This window comes from Aedes aegypti, chromosome 1 (assembly GCF_002204515.2).
Source record: "Aedes aegypti strain LVP_AGWG chromosome 1, AaegL5.0 Primary Assembly, whole genome shotgun sequence".
NCBI lineage: Eukaryota > Metazoa > Arthropoda > Insecta > Diptera > Culicidae > Aedes > Aedes aegypti.
The window spans coordinates 121,945,672-121,968,033 of record NC_035107.1 but is presented as its reverse complement, the minus strand read 5'-3'; the positions used below and the strand labels follow the sequence as shown (position 1 = coordinate 121,968,033).

The 22,362-nt window shown below is 37.0% G+C and overlaps 2 protein-coding genes across 5 annotated transcripts; both read right to left on the bottom strand.

Annotated features, from left to right (window-relative positions):
• Window positions 1–6,553: 6,553 nt before the first annotated feature.
• On the bottom strand, window positions 6,554–7,301 carry LOC5567040. The gene has a single exon (XM_001651389.2). It carries the CDS (start codon window positions 7,203–7,205, stop codon window positions 6,723–6,725), a length of 483 nt encoding a protein of 160 aa, XP_001651439.2. The 5' UTR covers window positions 7,206–7,301; the 3' UTR covers window positions 6,554–6,722.
• Window positions 7,302–18,187: 10,886 nt separating this feature from the next.
• Window positions 18,188–21,519, bottom strand: LOC5567039 (protein hemingway). 4 transcript variants are annotated; one of them, XM_021846717.1, is made up of 4 exons: window positions 21,229–21,519; window positions 20,637–21,167; window positions 18,490–18,570; window positions 18,188–18,427 (listed from the first exon to the last, which is right to left on the bottom strand). In XM_021846717.1, the coding sequence occupies exons 2-4, from the start codon at window positions 21,156–21,158 to the stop codon at window positions 18,374–18,376; spliced, it is 657 nt and encodes a 218-aa protein (XP_021702409.1). In that variant the 5' UTR covers window positions 21,159–21,167; window positions 21,229–21,519; the 3' UTR covers window positions 18,188–18,373. The 4 variants fall into 4 exon arrangements, with proteins under 4 accessions (XP_021702409.1, XP_021702413.1, XP_021702405.1 ...); XM_021846721.1 differs by having other exon boundaries at window positions 21,236–21,519; XM_021846713.1 differs by having other exon boundaries at window positions 21,233–21,517.
• Between the last annotated feature and the right edge of the window lie 843 nt (window positions 21,520–22,362).

The window sequence follows — 22,362 nt, the reverse complement described above, 5'->3', positions numbered from 1 at the left end:
TGTATGAAAAATTTCCAATTTTTGTATGAGCCGTAACGCTGTAGCCTACTCCCCCCCTCCCCCTAGAGCGTTACGTAATTTGTGGATGCCGCCCAACCAATATCTCAAAAACTAGACGTGCTATGATAATTCTAAAAACGGCAATGAATTCAGCAACCCTTAATTAATTGAGTAGCGGTATTTTGGCGCTGGAGACAAAAACTTGTTCCGCAGTGTAACCTTTGATTATAGGCATATCGACATAAGGAGAGATAATCGGGAATTTATATCACATCGAAATAGGGAGGAAATTGAGATATGGAGAGCTAAAATGTATGCAAAATGAAAGAACCGAAGAAATCATTAACATAGAAAGAGATATCTTCTTCTTCTTGGCATTAACGTCCCCACTGATACAGAGCCGGCTACTCAGCGTAGTGTTCTAAGAGCACTTCCACAGTTATTAACTGAGAGCTTTCTTTGCCAAAGTTGCCATTTTCGCATTCGTTTATCGTGTGGCAGGTGCGATAATACTCTATTCCCAGGGATGTCCAGGAAATTTCCATTACGAAAAGATCCTGGACCGACCGGGATTCGAACCCAGACACCTTCAGCATGGCTTTGCTTTGTAGTCGCGGACTCTAACCACTCGGCTAAGGAAGGCCCCATAGAGAGAGATATCCAGATGTAGAACATCGGGATGTGGAGAGTTGACTGTAAATCTTCGAGCTGGAGTAATAGAATACCTATAAATAAATTAAAACCGCACCTTTTAAATTCACTAGAGTTTGAATCCTTTGACAGAAACGCTTATTTCGACCTCATAAGGACAACAAAGTCGAGTCTAGTGCACGGCATTGAAGATGCCCTTACGATTTAGGTCGAAATACGCGTATCTGTTAAAGGATACAACTTCTAGTTATACTGATACTGAATAGGGTTTTCATTTCTTTATTATATTTAGGTTTTGAAGAACAAAACTCAAACACTATTGCAGTTCTCCACCAATTTTTGAATCACAGATTTTTTCCAAAAAAAAGTTAGTGTTCACACAAATTTGGACAAGTGATAAGTTGCCATTTTGTTAAAATGACGAAAAACCGGATTTATAAAAAAATAAAAAATGTACACTATACAATGACAGGTAATAATAAGCTACTCTGAAAAAATCATATAGGGTAGGTTTACCAGTTATGGACATAGTGGTTCCCTATTTCGCCATACGTGATTACCTTAGGGCCCTATTTTATAAGTCGAGTCGATCAAAAACGACTCGACTGGAGTCACTATCGACCAAAAATTTCGCTCGTCTCGGCTCTGTCAATCGAGTTTATCGACAGTTGTCACTCTATGTGACTAGATTACTATGGGAGTCGACGGGTGACATCTGAAATATGCATGCTTACTTTGATCGACAATGACTCCAGATGAGTCACATGAAACTGCTCGATTTACAAAATAGACCCCTTAATGTCTTCAAATTTTGAAAATTTTAGTGTGTTGTAGTAGTTAGATTTGATGTTCAAGTCAAAACATTCAAAAGGATTAAAAATGTGAAAGTTATCAAAATTTCACATATGGCCAAACAGGGAACCACTACGGCCATAACTGGTACACTTTCCCTACATCGGTTAAGTATTCATGGAGAAATCTTAAAATTACGATTTGATGTTTTTTGAAATTTTCAAGATCTTTTTTCGGCCAGCATGGTACCAGAAACCTAAATGCTCATTACTTAACGATGGTTGCTCCAAATTGCTTCATTTTTCATTCATTCATTTTCATTTTTTTCATTCACTACATACTCTCATTAATATATTGTTTCGAAGTGTGAATACCCGAATACGACAAAAATTCTGTAGTCTGAGAAATTTTCGTGGAATTTTAAAATATCTCCTGATCTAGATGGCCTATGATCAATATCGACACAGATTCTAGAACGAAAAGAGTATTTTGTTAACTTGTGAAAAAATGGTGCTAAAATAACGATAAACAAAAAAGTTATCGCGATTTGAGTATTTATTCACCGGTATAGTCTAAACCGAATGATTTTTTTTTTTTTTTTTTTGAGGGCCTATTTTGTCAATCGAGCCGCACGCTATGTGTTTACTTCCGAATCAACAAGGAGTAAACAATGAGCGGTTTTCTGATTTTTTTATTCCCCTCTTTATTGCGAGAGTTAAAATTAGTTTAAAAAAATATAAACATTAAGATATGTGTTTTAATTCAATTTTAGCCACTTACATTTAGCTCATTCCCATTATTCTCCTGGTAGATACACTCCTTAGAGTAAATCATCGGTTCTGGAAGTCTCATATAGCTATTCAAAGTCGATATTTCATTACATGTTCTTATTAGATCAATAATCGCTATACTAACTTTGATTGCATTTTATTGTAGTTTTAAATACAAATTTATCCAACTGTCCACAGAACCGAGTTCAATTGATTATAGGTTATAAAGGCATCAACTAGTTCACTAATCTGGAATTAGGGTTTCAAATATTTCATGGATATGCAATGTATATGTATATATTATACATGTACCTTAAATATGATAGTAAATGTAACTACCGTTTTGATTCACATTACGGACGCCTAAGGCCTCAGGGAAGTATAGCACAGCATGGAGCATTCAACATAAATCACTCTGTATGATTCCTCAGCGTTATCGAGCGCCGGAAACCCATAACTTTCGAATCGTGGGTACAGAATTCGCCTCCGAAACTTGAATAATTTCAAATAAATCGAAATGTATAGCCTTTTGATGATTCTTATTCCGGGTGAGTCCTCACTTTTGCCTCATATTCCGGACAGTTTGATTCGAATTCCGGACATCCCATGAAAATCATTAAAGGAAAAGTCTAATCGTCAAATGGAATTGTTAAACCACTAAAGCGACGTCTAAGGCAGTTGTGCAGCATAAATTTGCATAGATATTTATCAAAATAGCTTACTAAAACGAGCCTCGAAATTGTGAACTTTCGAACGGCAAAAATTGAAACGTTTCGTGTGAAATGTTTCCCATACAAAATAGTGTGTCTGGAATTAAAAGTTGTCCGTAATATGAATCAAAACGGTAATTAGATCGTAATTACGATTTGCATGAATTCATAAATTCATTTACTGTACGGCAGCACGCCACTTTTGCACTTATAACTCTTCTCATAATAGCTTTTCTATGGACTGATGCACGAGTTCACTAATTTGACGTTTGAGCGGTGCCGAATTCACTGGTTGCCATGGTTCCATAAATAACACGGCACCGCTAAAACGTCAGATAGTGAACTCGTGCATTGGTCCATACCTGAGGCTAACTGACATCATTTGCTAATGTCGTTTTCGTTTTTAGGAACTGGGTCGGTGATCAACACATAAACAAACAAACGTCAAACAAATTGTAGTCCGGTCGAACCTGAATCGGGTTGGGGTTGAAACTGTGATTCAGAACGGGTTGCGCCAGTTCCAACCTGGGTTCAAAAACGAATTCGACATAAGTTTGACGTTAACGATGACCATAGCTAGTTAATGCAGATCGGTTTGATGAGGAGCGCCGACCTAGGGGTCGTGACACTATGTCTGAACAATTCATCTTCTTTCTGGCGTTACGTCCCAACTGGGACAAAGCCTGCTTCTCAGCTTAGTGTTCTTATGAACACTTCCACAGTTATTAACTGAGAGCTTTCTTTGCCGATTGACCATTTTTGTAAGTGTATATCGTGTGGCAGGTACGAAGATACTCTATGCCCTGGGAATCGAAAAAAAAATTGTGTAATGCATGAATCACAAATTTAATTTGTTTGTGATTTTTCCTGAAAAATCATTCGAACGATTCGATGCGAAACTAGAGAATTTTGAAACATTGGTGTCGGCACTCAGTACGGTATAGGCTAAGGGATCTCTAGAGATTATTGTAGGTGTTTGCTAGGTAATACTTTCGTAGACTTCAAATAGAGTTTTACTGGATTTTCTGATAATGAATCTATGACAAAAAGTCTAAAGGACAGAATGTTGAAAGACAAAAGGTCGAAGAACAAAAAAGAAATTCAAAAGGACGAAAATCAAAATAGGAATAATTGCTCACAAAGCAAATGATTTTTGACCTTTTGTCCTTTCGATCTTTTGTCATTCGACATATTATCGTTTTAACTGTCTTTCGATCTGATCTTTATAAACCGCTAAAAATATGCGTAACGTATAATTCATGAGGATTTTCCACTAATTGTCTCAAGCAATCACTTCAAGAACAAAACAAAACAAAATCTTTCTTACAATAATTGCTTTAAATAGTCCACAAATAATACAATGAGGGATCGTTGATAAAATAAGCTAATTTTACCAAGATCTTATCCTGAAATTACCCAGTAAACCATACAGAAAAATGTTTAATCCCACGCGTATTCATATCAAGCTTTACTCGAAATTGTTGTGGAAACTGATTCATCCACCTGTCAGTGGTGTAAGTTTTAGATTTAGATTTATTTAGAAGTTTGCAATGATTACTCGGCATGTGTCTAAATGGAAGGAAAAAGTTTCACATTGCAAAAATTGTTCGTCTCTCCAGCCAAGTCTGGCCAAAACCATAAGAGTGTATCCGACAAAATTTAAATGGACTCATTGAAAAGCCATTCAATAGTTATTAACTCCAAGATTTCTACCAGAGATCGCTTCAAAATTAACTTGAAAAAAAATTGTTTTATAAGCCTTTTATATATTCACTCTCATTCTTGTTTACAGTGGATCCAACTTTCGATCGAATCCTACTCGTTCGAATCCATGGCCCACTTGATTTTGCTGGCGTAAACGGGAATGCAAAACGGTTTTTAATCGAAAGAGCATTTGAAGGCGAACAAGAATAAGGGTGATTCCTCCAGAAAAATCCTTATGAGATTTGTCCTAAATTTTCTTAGGATATCGCGTTAGAATTTCTTACGAGTTATACTCTACGAGTGTACTACGGGTTGTTCTAAGACAAAAGCAACGAAGAACTGTTTCAAATTAATTCAATAACACTTAGTTGTGGGATGTTGTTTTGTTCGGCAAAGTTGTTCACTTTCAGAAGTGCTTATTTCAGAACAAACCAACCTCCCATACTTATCGATATCATATTAAATTAAAAATCTTTAGGCTGATACAAATATTAATTTTCTTTTATGTCACCCCTCCCCCCCTTCAAAAATCCGAAAATTTTGAAGGGGAGAAAAAAAAAGATTCATCATTTTTTTGACATCAGTTAGGTTTTTTTCAGTTTACAAAGTAAAAACAAGTAAAATAATGATCCAGAGGACGAATTAAAACAGTTTAACAACTATCATTAAAAACAAAAATTCGAATAAATTACTTTTTTTTAATTTTATTTTTTTGTTCCTTATTTATTTTTATCCCCCCCCCCCCTCGTACCTTCCAAGTGGTCTCGGACATAAAAGAAATTTAATATTTGTATCAGCCTTATTATATTGAATTAAAAAAGTTTCCCTGTCCCATTAGTACTGAACGCTTAAGTGTAGGCTAGAAACATATGTTTACTCAACTTTTGAATGTTTCTCGTTGGTTTAAGCCCGAAAAACTTTTCTTTCGGTTTTTGAAATTTTGTCACATTTTTAGGTTTAACCTCAAGTTTTGTGTGTATTTTGTTTTCCGTGTTCCTTCCGAAATATCAGATAGTAACAAACCCAGTGTTGAACAGTTGAACCTCTGTGGCGTTTTTGTCCACTAACTAAACGTCAAACATTTTATTTTATTCTATCTTTATTAACGAGATTTTTAGCCCTGGGCTAGTTCATCTCGGGACCAACGGCTTCGCTTCCTTTCCGAAGGAAGTCGTCACTGATTTTTTTTTAAGTGACTATCTCGGGGATAGGAATCGATCCCTGGTCCTCGGCGTGAGAGGCATGTGTTCTAACCACTACACCAGGTCCGTCCCCTGAACGTCAAACATGAGCAAATGTGTCAAGGTTCAAATTTGAACCCATTTTTTAATTCAAGTTTCAATATGATCTAGCCGTTATTTGAGCGGGAAAAATTGATAATGTAGTAGTAAGCACACGCTTTATCGCGTTATTGAATAAAAACAAGATTCTATCAAGCATTTCAGGACCCTATTCACTACTTCAGGTTATTTGTAGTTCATCGTTCAAATTTCAGCCAATTCGAAAAACCAGAAGCTGAGATGCAGAGCCTCATACTAAGGCATGGGAAAAATAGTATTTGATTATAAACTTTTGTCACTGACTGTTTAAGATGCCTAATTCAGTCAAATTAAATATTCTTTTTTTATTCATGCTAGTCGATTTAGTCAATTCAAGACTGAAGCTATTAATTATGAGCAACGAATTTTACGTATGAGCACTGTTTGACTAATCCTCTCGATTAACATAAACAGAACGGCTTGGGCTACATCACTGCCAGTGAAAAATGTTTACACGCTCTGCCTAACCGATCTTAACTCAGCTTCCTATACAACAGATCCCATGTCATCACTTGTGTCGGGATAGTGCACTTATGATAGATAAGACACTTACTACTCTACTGATTTTTAGGTCAGCAGAGCAACCAAAATGAAGACACTATACCCATCTATTTCCACATTTTACAAATGTATTTGGCTCTGTTTATTGGAGTACGTGCATATCATGTATGATTTCTTGAACAACAAACATTTTTTCAATTGTTTTTTTTTTATGAACACTCGCCAGAACACACTAAATGTTATATTTTATCATGCAAAATCACAATTTTTAATTCCTACGAGCTCTCTGTCGCATAATCTTCTGACTGTTCTGTAACCGGAGCAGGCTCTCTAGGTGGCTCCTGATCTGCAACGTTGTTAGGTTCAGTCGGTTCACCTTCAGGATTGTCTGTTCCGGTTTCTGAATTGCTGTCGCCGGCTCCTCCCTGTCCTCCGGAAGATGGTGGAACCTGGGGTGATATCAATAGGATAGCTTGCCCGTTCTGGAGATACTGAAGCGATGCTGAGGGAACGGATTGAACGTGAACTGCAGACACCGGAGGCTGAACTACTGTTGCCGGAGACAGGGCGTGATATGCTTTTCCTTCGACGCTACTCAATTGGTAGTTTCCTCCCTGCTGCTGGATATTAACTACCGGTGGTGTGTCTTTATCCGGTGCTCGAAACCACCAAGGCGACAGCGGAATCCATGGATAGATGGCAGCTTGAATGGCACCCACAAAGGCAAGTGTGACGGCCACAAAAACCCACGACCGCATCCTTTGGTATCAGTAATGCAAGCGATAGCAGCGGTAGGACAAAACCGAAACGATATCACGTAAAGTAAAAATTGAACAAGTACTCAACCAGGAAAATGCGTTGTATTTATAAGCGCCCGGGGTTTTGCAATGATCCAGAACCACTTCCAGATTTGCGAATAATGTATTCCAAACGAGTGCGACTTACATTACAGCCAACTACCGCAAATGTGCACCGATAGATACAGTATCATTCGAACACAGGTTTGAGTATCCAGAAAATCAGTCTATCAAATGCTTGTTCTGAATGCGATGAGAAAATACAAGTTCCATTCTGTACTTGATATATATCTTCCATCTGTTATGACATTATACTATCTATTTTATGTTTTAATATTCAAAAATAATGAGGAATTCAGTTCTTTCAACTAAATTTACTGAAAGAAAGCAAACTTGAAATAAAGAAATTCCTTTACAGCCTTTTGCCGGTTCTAGCAGACAGACAACCTTGCGTCATACCATACCATACTAGTGCGGTGGATTGATTGCGGTGAACAACTACCGGTCATATTACTCTATATATGTGTCATTTTTCATTCAAGCGACACGGGTTAAAACAATACCACCCATACCCCACTACCAGCACCGAATATAGAAGTCAACATGAACCGGTTTCCTATTCTGATTCGTCATAGGCTCGAATTTAATTGTAGATGAATGGACAGTGCCATTAAGGAAGGTCGGCTTTTGTGTTGTGTCTGTCAAAGCGCTTCTAATAGCTAGTTTAACAGTCGTAGCTAATAATATTTATATAAATAATATGAATGATATTGTTGATAGAGATGTGATTTAAAAACTTGCAGCGAAAATTAAATTTGATATAACATGTGACAACTGATCATAAGAAGACAATCAAAGTCATTATATGGAGTATCGCAAGACCCTTGGATAACCAATACCACAGTAAAATTCCGAAATAAACGGTAGTTGACAACAAGATTTGCACGTCAAACGCAAACAGCAATAAATTGGTGAGGATAATAACTCCCCTATCCTACAACCAGCATATCAAAAATTATTCAACAACTCCTATACGAATTCTTCTATGAACATCCTCAAGAATATCTTTAGAAAGGTCGCTATGAATTTTTACACTGAATTATCTAGCTTTTCTAGGGACTTCTCCGGGAAGCCCTTCCAGGAATTCATCCAGGAGATCCTTTCAGGGATTGCTCCAGGAAGCACTTCCAGGAATTCGTCGAGAAAGCCCCCAAAAACCCGTTGGATAGATTCCTCCAGGAAGCCCTGCTAGGGATTCCTCCAAAAAGTCCTTGCAGGGATTCCTCCAGAAAACCCTTCCACAGATTCCTCCGGGAAGCCCTTCTAGGGATTCGTCCAGGAAGTTTATACTGGGGTTCATCCAGGAAGTTTTTCCTGGGATTCTTCCAGGAATCACTTCCAGGGATTCTTCCAGGAAGCCAGGAAGCCCTTCCAGAGATTCCTCCAGCATGCTCTTCCAGGGATTTCTCCAGAAACCCCTCCCCATATTACCCATCAAAACGCAACTGTTCCATTAGGGCGGCTCAAAATTCAAAAAAGTTTGAAAATCTAATCTCCCATACTTTCCTTCTGATGAAACTAACAGCTGCCATGCTGACCATCCAGCATATTATATTTCAATTTGCTAATTGATCAGTAATTGATTATGAGCAAATGGATGCTGTTTCCCAGCAGTAGAAGAACGGTTTCATATGTCAAAAATGTTTCTATGACATTTCCCGGAATGCCACTTCCCGGAAGGCCATTTCCCGGAATGAAACAAAAAATTATATATGTTTTTAGCGATGTGAATGTCAGAAAGCGGTTTACGCGCAACTAAACAGCGAGGATCTTTTCAGGTTGGAAGGAATTCTATGGCTACTTTTGAGGCCATAGAACTTGTTTGTGAATCTAACGTCGAAGAATATTGTCAATTAATCAATGTGGGAGTCCAGATTTGCGAATAATGTATTCCAAACGAGTGCGACTTACATTACAGCCAACTACCGCAAATGTGCACCGATAGATACAGTATCATTCGAACACAGGTTTGAGTATCCAGAAAATCAGTCTATCAAATGCTTGTTCTGAATGCGATGAGAAAATACAAGTTCCATTCTGTACTTGATATATATCTTCCATCTGTTATGACATCATACTATCTATTTTATGTTTTAATATTCAAAAATAATGAGGAATTCAGTTCTTTCAACTAAATTTACTGAAAGAAAGCAAACTTGAAATAAAGAAATTCCTTTACAGCCTTTTGCCGGTTCTAGCAGACAGACAACCTTGCGTCATACCATACCATACTAGTGCGGTGGATTGATTGCGGTGAACAACTACCGGTCATATTACTCTATATATGTGTCATTTTTCATTCAAGCGACACGGGTTAAAACAATACCACCCATACCCCACTACCAGCACCGAATATAGAAGTCAACATGAACCGGTTTCCTATTCTGATTCGTCATAGGCTCGAATTTAATTGTAGATGAATGGACAGTGCCATTAAGGAAGGTCGGCTTTTGTGTTGTGTCTGTCAAAGCGCTTCTAATAGCTAGTTTAACAGTCGTAGCTAATAATATTTATATAAATAATATGAATGATATTGTTGATAGAGATGTGATTTAAAAACTTGCAGCGAAAATTAAATTTGATATAACATGTGACAACTGATCATAAGAAGACAATCAAAGTCATTATATGGAGTATCGCAAGACCCTTGGATAACCAATACCACAGTAAAATTCCGAAATAAACGGTAGTTGACAACAAGATTTGCACGTCAAACGCAAACAGCAATAAATTGGTGAGGATAATAACTCCCCTATCCTACAACCAGCATATCAAAAATTATTCAACAACTCCTATACGAATTCTTCTATGAACATCCTCAAGAATATCTTTAGAAAGGTCGCTATGAATTTTTACACTGAATTATCTAGCTTTTCTAGGGACTTCTCCGGGAAGCCCTTCCAGGAATTCATCCAGGAGATCCTTTCAGGGATTGCTCCAGGAAGCACTTCCAGGAATTCGTCGAGAAAGCCCCCAAAAACCCGTTGGATAGATTCCTCCAGGAAGCCCTGCTAGGGATTCCTCCAAAAAGTCCTTGCAGGGATTCCTCCAGAAAACCCTTCCACAGATTCCTCCGGGAAGCCCTTCTAGGGATTCGTCCAGGAAGTTTATACTGGGGTTCATCCAGGAAGTTTTTCCTGGGATTCTTCCAGGAATCACTTCCAGGGATTCTTCCAGGAAGCCAGGAAGCCCTTCCAGAGATTCCTCCAGCATGCTCTTCCAGGGATTTCTCCAGAAACCCCTCCCCATATTACCCATCAAAACGCAACTGTTCCATTAGGGCGGCTCAAAATTCAAAAAAGTTTGAAAATCTAATCTCCCATACTTTCCTTCTGATGAAACTAACAGCTGCCATGCTGACCATCCAGCATATTATATTTCAATTTGCTAATTGATCAGTAATTGATTATGAGCAAATGGATGCTGTTTCCCAGCAGTAGAAGAACGGTTTCATATGTCAAAAATGTTTCTATGACATTTCCCGGAATGCCACTTCCCGGAAGGCCATTTCCCGGAATGAAACAAAAAATTATATATGTTTTTAGCGATGTGAATGTCAGAAAGCGGTTTACGCGCAACTAAACAGCGAGGATCTTTTCAGGTTGGAAGGAATTCTATGGCTACTTTTGAGGCCATAGAACTTGTTTGTGAATCTAACGTCGAAGAATATTGTCAATTAATCAATGTGGGAGTACTGATATGAACAATGAGCCGAAAATCAGACTCTGTCCCAGTAGCAACGTAATGCCAGAAAGAAAAAAAGAAGATAATTAGTTAATTTTATAAATTCGTATAACAGAACAGCACATAGGTCATGCTAATGTCTCATGCCAAAGCTGGGGAAGGAGTTGTAGGAAGCGTCACAAGTCTTACAAAATTGGCAAGGGGGGGGGGGGGGGGGGTTTGGTCAAATATGTCAAATATTTGCGTGCAATGATTTGTGTGCAATCCAGTGATTCAACAGAATAACCTTAGTTTGAAAGAAGGGAAAATTACTGACCGAAGTTGTGTCCATAGTAGTCCTACGTCAACCCCGCGATAATGTAACAGACATTACCCACCCCTTTTTTTCTCAGCAGTTCGTTCTTCCACTATCTAGAGCAGACCTATTCATATTTTCAAAAATGTCTGGAAACTTACCAGTCAACCAATACTTTGATTTTTCTTTGCGAAATGAACTTCTGACAAAAATTTCACTCAATTTAGAGTAAATTTGAGTGTGGTTCAAATCAATTATGTGTTTTTGGGCTATTTTCAAGCTTTAAAAAATCATAACTACCGAACAAAACATCAAAATTTATCGGAAATACCTCTACATAGTAGTTTATCCAATTCTACAAACTTTTGCCGAACACGATTTCAAGATTGGAGCAAGTTTTAACATAGTTTGGTTGAGGTTTGTATCTCGAGGTTCTTGAAAATCTCTTTTTTCGGGAAGTGTTTTCACCGAAACCTTGTTTGAAAAATTAAGCTCTTAGAACCGTCATTTATTGAACTGTCAGCAAAACATACAATTTCATGATTCAAATCATACTTTAACCCAGTTTTTGTACAAAACCCTTCCATACATATTGACTTATTCTACATTATGGCTTGGAAACGATTTATCTAATTAAAACAATAAGATTTAGTATGGTGGCTCATATTGCCTTGTAGAGGGGACCATTTCGCCCCATACCGTATTAAATCACACACAAAATAATGTTTTTTCAAAAACCCTCACAAGAAAATGGGTTACATGCTTGGCCTGATTCGTTATTCATTACATAGTAACGCACTTGTGCTAGTGTATATGCAGGAAAAATCGCTAAAAGGTAACGCGAAAAATATTTGTATGGCGAAATGCATCTAACGAATTATTTCTCAAAATTGGGAACTATTTTTGAAAAAATATTTGGTACCGGTTGTACGTAATGATAATGACTATCATGCCCCAAATATTTTTTCGATTAATGCTTTCATTTACAAGAAATTTAAAGTAAGATGCCTTTCCCCATACAAAATGAAACGAGAAAACTTCTGCTGATCAACTGTGGGGAAAAAAGGGCAGGTAATCCATTTTAAGTAACCTTTTTTACAAGATACAACTGTCGTGTGAAAGGAGAAAATTCGAATTAACCTTATGGAACGATTGAATAGTATTGTATTTACCGTTAAGACACCAGTCGCCGTGCGGCCTCCATTCACCGTGCACATATGACACATTCCAGCGTAATGAGGCCTGTTCTCGGAAATATGCCTTGTGACCATGTGATTAAACAGGTGTCATATTTTGCTTATTAAATGTACTTGATGTTGTGATATTCATTTTGAAACTTTACACTGTATATATGGTAACCAAAACCAATTGCATTTCGTAACGCGATACCATCGCTGAAATGCACTTTTTCAAACATCAATTTTTACAATCCGGGTTTGTTCTAGGCAATCCTTCTATGTATTGATAAGAACCTGAATGTGACTTCAAACTGGAAGGAAATGTTGAATAATTGCAGAATCTCATGGATTTCATTTTATAAGCGCCGCGTTACGTTTATCTTCCAACAGTGTTCTGCAAATGGTGTCGCGTTACGCAAAAAAACATTTTTTATTTTTGTTGACAAAATCGATATGTTGCTTTCTGGTTTCGGAAAAAATGTATATCTAGTATTGTTTTTTGTTTAACACATTCGACATTCTGCTTCACAGTGGAGTAATTTGATCCGATTCTGGCCAAAATTAATCAACTGTTTCCGTCAAGATAGTCGTGCTTAGTAAAAGCGAAGATGGCGCTTGGGATCATCATAGAAATGTGTCTTAATTCTTTGCAATAATATTTAGATGTTTCTGTTAAGGTGAAACAGTTTGGAATCAACTTCTAAGATTGCACTGAAACTTCAAAGGCACAAATCTCGCAAAGAAAGCATCCAATAACAGTGAACTTTTTATTTTGGCTTTGTGCACTAGCAGAAAGCTTAAAATAAGAAGATCAGAAACGTTTGCCAAATATTTCTCCAGTTTTGTGCCTTTGAAAACGCGAGTAGGGGTACAAGTCGGCCATTGTGACGGCCATTTTTGGATTCCGAGATGTTTCACCTTAAGTATTTTGAGAATGTTTTCGGAACAGTACCTGCGGATGACGGAGTAAATGATCTTAAATTTTGACACATGGTGGAAAGATTGAACTTGATTGTAAAATAAAAATACAGTCGACTCTCCACATCTCGATGTTCTACATCTCGATCTCTCTCCCTATGTCGATGATTTCATAAGTCCCTTCAGTCTGCATACATTTTCACTCTCCATATCTCGATATTCTCCTTATCTCGATATCTCCATATCTCGATGTGTTTCTGTGTGTTTTTCGTTCTCAATTTTCTCTCCGTATGTCCATATGACCAATATCGAAGGTTACTAGACCAAAGTTTTGGAATTCAAAACAAACTAGGAGCGCAAAATGATGTCTGTTTGTGTATAACTTTCTTGGCAACGGAGTGTTCTTCAATCTAGTATTCATCAAAAATTTGTTCTTTGTCTTGATCTCTCCCTATCTCGATGGTCCCTTCGATATCAAAATGTGGAGAGGCGACTGTAGTAAACTTTTCAACAATGTGCTTTGAAATGTATACTTTCGGCCAAATCGACAGGTAGACGTTTATGGTTGTCAGAAATGGCCGAAATTCAATACAGTATTTTGAGAATATTGTTTCAGAAATTTGTATAGAAGACCATAATAGCTTCCAAATGTGGATCGAAAAATCTGTATAGCTGTTGTACAGTGGGGTAATTGCACTTAGTTTTGGTTTAAATCTGTTAAGCGTCCCCTTGATATTTTTTCAAGATGTTTGTGACTACGGTATAGAGAATATTTAGAGTGTGGTCTAAAGGATCCGGAATTTTGCCGCACAGGGAAGCCGATTTTCATACAAAATGCTCAACTTTGACATGCCGTAACTTTGTTTCCCTATGAGCAATCGGCATGAACTTTTGGCAGAGAACTACAAATATGCTCAATTTTATTATCACAAAATATTAAAATGTTCACACTACCGGTTTAAAATTTAAGCACCTGGTGAAATCGCTCAAAATAATAGCAGTTTTTCTTTTGTAAATCTTTGTTCGGTAACAATTTTGTAAAAAAAATAGGTTGTTTATACATTTATTGCTTGAATGGAAATTGTTGACACGATGAGTACAAAAAAATTCAAGAACTCAAAATAGCAAGCAGATATTCAAATTATTAAAACTGCTATTATTTTGACGATTTCACCTGGTGCTTAAATTTTTAACCGGGAGTGTAAAAATTTTCATATTTTGTGTTAATTATCACAGTATATTGATCATATTTGTATTGAGTATATTTGTAGTTCTCTGCCAAAATATCATGTCGATTGCTCATAGGTAAACAAAGTTACAGCATGCCAAAGTTGAGCATTTTGTATGAAAATCGGCTTCCACTACTATTATTCTGAACACAACTGTAATTGAACCTGATATAAAGCCAATAATAATTCAACGTATCCATATAGTATTTTGAAGATTAAGTTTTTAGCAAAATTGTTGAGGACGTTTATGGTCTCAAAATAGTAATCTGAATATCATAAATTCTATCAGTAGTAGTAGGAGTTAGTAGATCGATTATTAGGCGAAAGTGTGAATACATTTTAACTTATAACAAGTCAGGACAAACCTACCTATTTTCAAAACTTTCGTTTCTAGCAATTATTGAACCGATTGTTTTTGCTTTTATTGTGAGATGCAAATATATATTTTCTTTGTTTTTTTGCACAAAGCTGACAAATGGCTCTGGTTTTATGTCTGATTTTTGGAAGTGACCCAAATCTTATAAGAAAGGTGTCGGTCGGTGAAAGGATAGCCTCACGCATGTTGGGGACTACTTGGCTTCAACCTTATTTACTGCAAAATCCGCAATATCCATAAAAATTATCACTTCTTTATTATATAACGTAATAGATGACTGAACCTGTCCATGGACATATATAAGCGACCACTACAACTCCCTCCGGAAGATCCGTAAAATTGGTCGTAAAAATCATCTTAGACTACTGCGCTTTTTATTTTTGTCAAATACGTCAAAATCATAATTATAGAACATTAAGACCACCTTGATCACCAAATTTAATTGCAAACTTATCAAAATTCATTATTTTACAACATAAAGGATGTTTTTGACATTCATAGAGAAATACCATGGGGCCCAGATAGCCGTAGCGGTAAACGCGCAGCTATTAAGCATGACCATGCTGAGGGTCGTGGGTTCGAATCCCCCTGGTCGAGGATCTTTTCGTAATGGAAATTTTCTCGATTCCCAGGGCATAGAGTATCTCCGTACCTGCCGCACGGTAAACACATTCAAAAATAGTCAATCGGCAAAGCAAGCTCTCAGTTAATAACTGTGGAAGTGCTCATAAGAACACTAATCTGAGAAGCAGGCTTTGTCCCAGTTGGGACGTAGCGCCAAAAAGAAGAAGAAGAAGACAAATACCATGACAAGACATCCTGAAAAAAAACTACGTATGTCTTGGATGATTTTTACGAAATGACCATTTTTACTGATGTTCCAGATCATTCAGATGCCGTTATTGTGACCACCTAGGCCACGATCCATCCGAATAATCTATTGCGTTCTATAATAGGGAATTCTGATGAGTTTGCAAAAAACCGCAGCTGTCTTGGATTATTTTCATGAATTGATCATTTTTACGGATGTTCATGATTACCGGAGAACCACGTTGTTTACCATCGGAGCCAAGTATTCCCCAACATGTAAGAAACTATTCCTTCACTGAACGATACGTGTCTGATAAGATTTGGGTGCCTAGCCAAATTCAATTAAAAAACCAGAGCTATTTGATCAGCTTTTAGTGAAAACTAAGAAAAAAAAACAGACATACTCACTCACATCTCACAAAACCGGGGAAGGTTTCAGCGGGGTGGAACCAATGCTAAAAGCTAGTACAACTATTTCCTCTTACTAGAAGCCAAACATTTCTGAAATCGGTTGTGGTATGGTATTCAATCAAATTTATGTTTTTATACAATTCAATATATTGCCTTTTATGTTCTGCATAGCTTTGGAATTATTTCAGAGTTTGAAATTTTGATATCTTGGCGTAGATGTGCGTGGAATGTGTCATACAAATTCCTACAGGATATTCATACAATTTTCTTAAATTATTCTTTTGTCAGCAAAATAAGATAAAACTGATGAAATGAAGTAGTTTTTGAAGCATTTTGACTACATAATCTAGTCAAAATCATGTGAATTCTGTTTGATCATGAGATTTTTCAATACTCTTAGTAGAAACGCCAAAAAATAAACGTTAGAGTATGAAATTTTTCAAAATTCCAACAAGTTTCCACTGTAGATACTAAGTAAGATGTATTTCATAGTATGAGCAATGAGATTTTATGCAATTTAGAATTTTTATTGTATTTCAGTCCAAACCCAAATGCACGATAAATGGACCCTTTTCATTATATATGGTTCCTATTACCGTGCATTAGTGTGAAAGGCATGAAATTATTCGGTAATATTAGATTTATTGTTATGTCGTGATTAAAATACTTCATGTTGAGTTTTTGAGTGAATATGGAATGGTTTGGGCAATACAGTTAAACCTCCTATAACAACTTTAATGAAAAATTAATTATTTAGCCAATTTTTAAACTTTTTATGGTTTTTATTGTAAATGAAGATTTGACCGCACGGGACGTCATCATAATCACCCTATCCATTTGAAGAAGCAAATCCCAAGAACCACTCCATATATCGACGTAAAAATGTATCACTATGATGTTATATATGTAGTGCACAACCCAATATATTTTCAGCTCAATCGGTTCACTAAAACTCGAGATTTGCTTCCACAATGTTTTGATAATAATTGTTAGATTGAGACAAAAGATAGGGAAAATAACACGGTCTCCCGTGTCACCTTAACATTATATTTTCAAACATAATTTTTGAGTAAATTTTTGTTATGCATTACTAGATTTTTTCCTGAATTATGATATAATTGCACGCTACGTAATGGTATTCTAGTACACTTCAAATTATTTGGAAAAGTTGTATAATTTTTTGAAATGCAATTTTTTCTTAAATACACGGTGAATGGTAGCTTAACGGTATATGCTTTTCAAGACAGTTTGCTTAGGTGGGCCATGCTGCCCCTATCAACCCTCCAGCATAGCAAGCATAGTTTTCCAATCACAAAATCATTTATTCTCGAAAAACGTACTTTAGAGGAAATTGCCAACATTCATTGCGGCATATTGTGCTGATTTCCATTGCAATAAAATGATCAAATACATGAGTTGTATCAACTTGTAAGAATTTTAATTTCATTTTCTGAATCAGGGGACTCAAATTTAGCAGACAAGGAAATATAATGTTTTTGAACTTGCTTTTAGGTAACTTTGCAAAGCGTGCATGAAAATTGGCGTTGCATAGTTTTAGGCGCTGTACTAACACCCATGAAATAATTGTACGCAAGATTAGCGCTGCTAACGCTTTGCAAAGTTTCGTTTCCAATGCAACGAATGCAGTAGTTTTGTGCCAATCAAGTCCCGCTCCACAAATAGATCCTAGGAACTTCTATCGCGTTTGCGAAACACTGTTGAAATTTCATGTTGCTCATTTTCTCTATTACATATATTTAAAACTTTTATATGCAAAGTGAAACCTCCATGAGTTGATATCGAAGGAACCCTCGATTCATTGGAATCTCGGGTCATGGAACAGATATCTTCGGAAAGCTGTTTGAGAGGACGAACAAAGTGTTTTAAGTATGGTTCCAAAAGTTGATATCGAGTAATGAAACATCGACTCATGGAGGATTGACTGTCTAAAAAATGGCCTTCAGTGTAATAAAAACTTTCGATAAATCTAAAACTCTCACTTGTTTATTTTCAGAAAATTTTGATTGTTCACAATTTTTGCATCGTTTCGAATATGACACGCATATCCTGTTATTAGTCTTTAAAACCTCATCATAAATATAAACTCTATTTCAAACAAGTCCTGGGGTTTGAGTTTGAGAACGACTGCGTTCGAGAGTAGAGCTGCTTTACCAAGCAGTACGACGCGTTCGCTCTATTTTCTCCAATTTCTTACGAAGAAGCTGCGGAAAATCAGTTGTTAGTGCATATATTAGTTTGCCGTTTGAGTGTGGCTAAGTAATACCTGATTATCGATGTCAATTTGACGTTGCTTTTTCTTGCGATTGACTGCTGCACTTGTGGTCCTTGAGTTATTGTTTGAGGGCTGAAATAAAGAAATGAGAAGCGCACTTATCATTTATGTGTAAAAAATGGAATTGCAATGCCCCTGGCTTCAACAATGGAATTTGTTAAAGTTTCAAGAGCATTGTCAATATCAAGTTTTGTTTGCGAAGAAATGTTAACATCATGATGACTATCGATATATCTTCTTCTTTCTGGCGTTACGTCCCCACTGGGACAGAGCCTGCTTCTCAGCTTAGTGATCTTATGAGCACTTCCACAGTTATTAACTGAGAGCTTACTATGCCAATGACCATTTTTGCGTGCGTATATCGTGTGGCAGGTACGATGATACTTTATGCCCTGGGAAGTCGAGAACATATCCAACCCGAAAAGATCCTCGACCGGTGGGATTCGAACCCATGACCCTCAGCTTGGCCTTGCTGAATAACTGCGCGTTTACCGCTACGGCTATCGATATATGTTTCATATAGAGTAAAGTGGGGCAAAAGTTCGAGTGGGGTAAGAGTTTCTTTTTAAGATTTCTAGCTCAATTCAAAACAAATCTTATAAATGTCATGGTGGTTCAATTGCTATTCAAGTAAGAGACTTTCACTCCAAATATCATAAAAATCGATTGAGATTTGGAAAAGTTATGGCTATTTGTTGTTTTTCGACGTGAATATTGTAATTTTTGTTCAAACTTTCGTTGCATGGAACCAATTGAAGATAAAATCTTTTTCAATATTTTATATAAGGGCGTTTCTAGGCCTATGATAAGGTTGCTTTGAGGTGTATTAGTTTTTGCATAAATGCTTGAAAACAGTTTTTGGCCCATAGTGGGGCAAAAGTTCGAATCAGCGGGGCAAAAGTTCGACCTATGTATAAAATCACGGAAAAAATTGCAAATTGCCTAAAATCCACATATTATCTTCAAATTTAGTTAAATTCGTCTGATCGTGTGAAAATTGTCACCAAAATTTTACATTTCCATTTAGTTTTGCGAAAAACTGCTATTTTTGAGTATATTATAATTAACTCTGTTTTGGGCAATTTTTTGATATAAATTTAGTGTGTATTTTTCGTCAAACTTAAGTTTACGGCTGGTGTAAGGTATGCCTGTCATAAAAGGATCGATATTTTGTGTTTAAGCCAGCGAACTTTTGCCCCACACTTGATTCGAACTCTTGCCCCACCGGTGGGGCAAAAGTTCGAATAAGACAATCAATTTTGAAACTGTTATAACTAAAAATGAGTAAATATTTTGACCCAAGTTTGTTCAGCAAAATTATAGCCAATATGTTGAAGGTTCACTGTATGGTATTTGTTTTGTTTCAATTGCTATTGTTTTCCTGGAAACTTTGATTATACCACTAAGGTCGAACTTTTGCCCCACCTTACTCTATATTCCAGTCGGCTCGAAAATAATTGAATTTGAAGCTGATAGGATTCAGAATCGCTTCATGGGTTATTTGTAATGTAACAGGGACATGAACAGAATCAAATTCAGCAGTCGGTTAAGACCAAAATCAATCGTAGATGGGTTTCTAGAAAAGGAAAAACATGTAGGGCTATCAGGGTATTGAATTGATAAATACCCTGAAGAGCACTCATCAAATAAAATTCTGCCGTTGAAATTTCTTTCGAATTATTCCATGAGCGATGTTTGGCATTAAAATCACCAATGACAACATTTTTGACTTATTACGAGACAATTTCTGCAAGTCATTTTGAAGCTTGATCGAAGTTCATCGAAAAGGTAAATAGGCAGTTATGAAAGTGTATTTACCAAGCTGTGTTTCAACAGAAACTCCTAAAGCTTCAAAAACTTTAGTTTCAAATGACGATAAAAGTTGATGTTTTATAAGCCTATGAATGATGATTGCAACTCCCCCACATGCTCCATCAAGTCGATCATTACGCAAAACAAAAAGTTAGGATTTCTTTTGAGTTTGGATTCAGGACTATTTGGGGAAATGAGGCATTCAGCTGTAGGAGTACACGGGAAAAAGCACAACCTTATTAATTGATTCGGCACCTCCGAAAATAGCAATAAATTCTAAACAAGCAAATTCTTGAACAACAAAATATTACAAAAGCAAACATTACCGCTCTTACCGTACTGAACGTTGTGACACTAGTCTTGGCCTTAGTGCTAAGCGTTGGCTTTGTGGTCATTATTCTCTGCAGTAAAAGTTGATTGTGCCTTTCTATCTCCCGGACACGATCCCGAGAAAACGACAAATTTTGCGCTTTCTTCGGTTTAACGGCGGCGATTCTACGCGATGACGACAAGGATATATCGCTCAAACTATTCTTCATGATATCCATGTGAAACAGGTGTCCACTTTCATCAAAGTCTTCCGGTTCGGAGCTCAAAATTTCCACCTGAAATCCATTGGCGCCATGTCGTGACTCGTGACGCGGTGACGACGACAGGGATGATCCCGATATCGAACTCAAAGCGTCTTCATCCCGGCTCGTAAGTTTCTCCGACTGAAAGGAACTGTAATCTGTCCTGTCCCAGTTGCTGCTACTGCTGCTGCTGCTTCCGGTACTGGAGCTAGACTCCGGAAGTAGCGAGTTGGTGACCGAGGTACACTTTCCAAGGTGTTTGTTGTTCGAACTCATCTTTCGCACCTGAACATTGAACCTGGCCGTTAGAAAGGATTGTGCAAACAAAAGCAAAATTGATGATAACCTACTACCCTGAACCGATTCGAGGACAAGCTGAACGGTTTCTTGAAGATTGCGGGCCGATTGATAAGGGCAAACTTTCTCTTCACCGCGATGGGAGATCTCCTGATTGTTGGTTCGGGAAAAACAAACTTCGGGTTACCATGTTTACTGCCCGCGGTGAGAATATGTATTTGTTGTGATCGGTCGAGCCTCCGGTTGCTACGGGAATTTCTACGGGAAACCTCAGGAGAAGCGCGTGCGCAGGAACGTGATGGAACATGGCTAGGGAGCCGTTTCTTGGCGCCAATTAAGTACAGTAGATCCAAAGACACATCTGCAGAAAGAAATTAAAAGACAATTTTCACAAAAATAAAATTTCTCAATTGGACCCTGGCTCCAAGCCTTTTTGGAAGTTATCTAAAATTTTGAAAAAAAAACCTTAGAAGCCAGTATTGAAAAAGGATTACAAATTATTACTAACTAATGGCGAAAAAGTCCAAAAATTTGCTATGCAGTTTGAAAGCGCGCAAAATTTTAATTTAGGACATACTATTCCAATAGAAAATCAAGAGAACGTTTTCGAAAATGCCTGTGAGACTGATTTGGAAGAAGTGAGAACTATTATTAAAAAATCCAAAAATTTGAAAGCCCCTGGCGATGATGGAATTTTCTACATCTTTAGCCAGTAGCTTATCATTCTTAGTTGATATATTTAACAAATGTTTTCAGTTAGCATATTTTCCTAACAAATGGAAAAATGCTAAGGTTGAACCTATTTTAAAACTAGACAAAAATCCTGCAGAAGCTTCTAGCTATCGTCCAATCAGTTTGCATTTCTCCATCAGTAAACTTTTTGAAAAAGTCATTTTGAACAGAATAACATCAATGAAAATTCAATTTTCGCCAATGAACACTTCGGATTCCACCATGGACATTCCACCACCCATCAACTTTTACGTGTAACAAATTTGATTCGTTCCAACAAATCTGAAGGCTATTCTACTGGTCTTGCTGTTCTAATCATAGAAATAGCATTCGACAGTGTTTAATATGAAGGATTGATTGTAAAATTGAAAAATCTTTAATTTTCCAATATACATTGTTAGAATAAGTTTTCTGTCAAATCGTACACTTCAGGTTAATTATCAGAATTTCA

Coding starts and splice junctions, on each gene's coding strand:
- LOC5567039 (XM_021846717.1), bottom strand. CDS start 21,158: ATGAGTTCGAACAACAAACACCTTGGAAAGTGTACCTCGGTCACCAAC. Junction 18,571..20,636: donor CGTTCAGTACGGTAAGAGCG/GTAATGTTTGCT, acceptor TCTTTATTTCAG/CCCTCAAACAATAACTCAAG. Junction 18,428..18,489: donor AAATTGACATCGATAATCAG/GTATTACTTAGC, acceptor GATTTTCCGCAG/CTTCTTCGTAAGAAATTGGA.
- LOC5567040 (XM_001651389.2), bottom strand. CDS start 7,205: ATGCGGTCGTGGGTTTTTGTGGCCGTCACACTTGCCTTTGTGGGTGCC.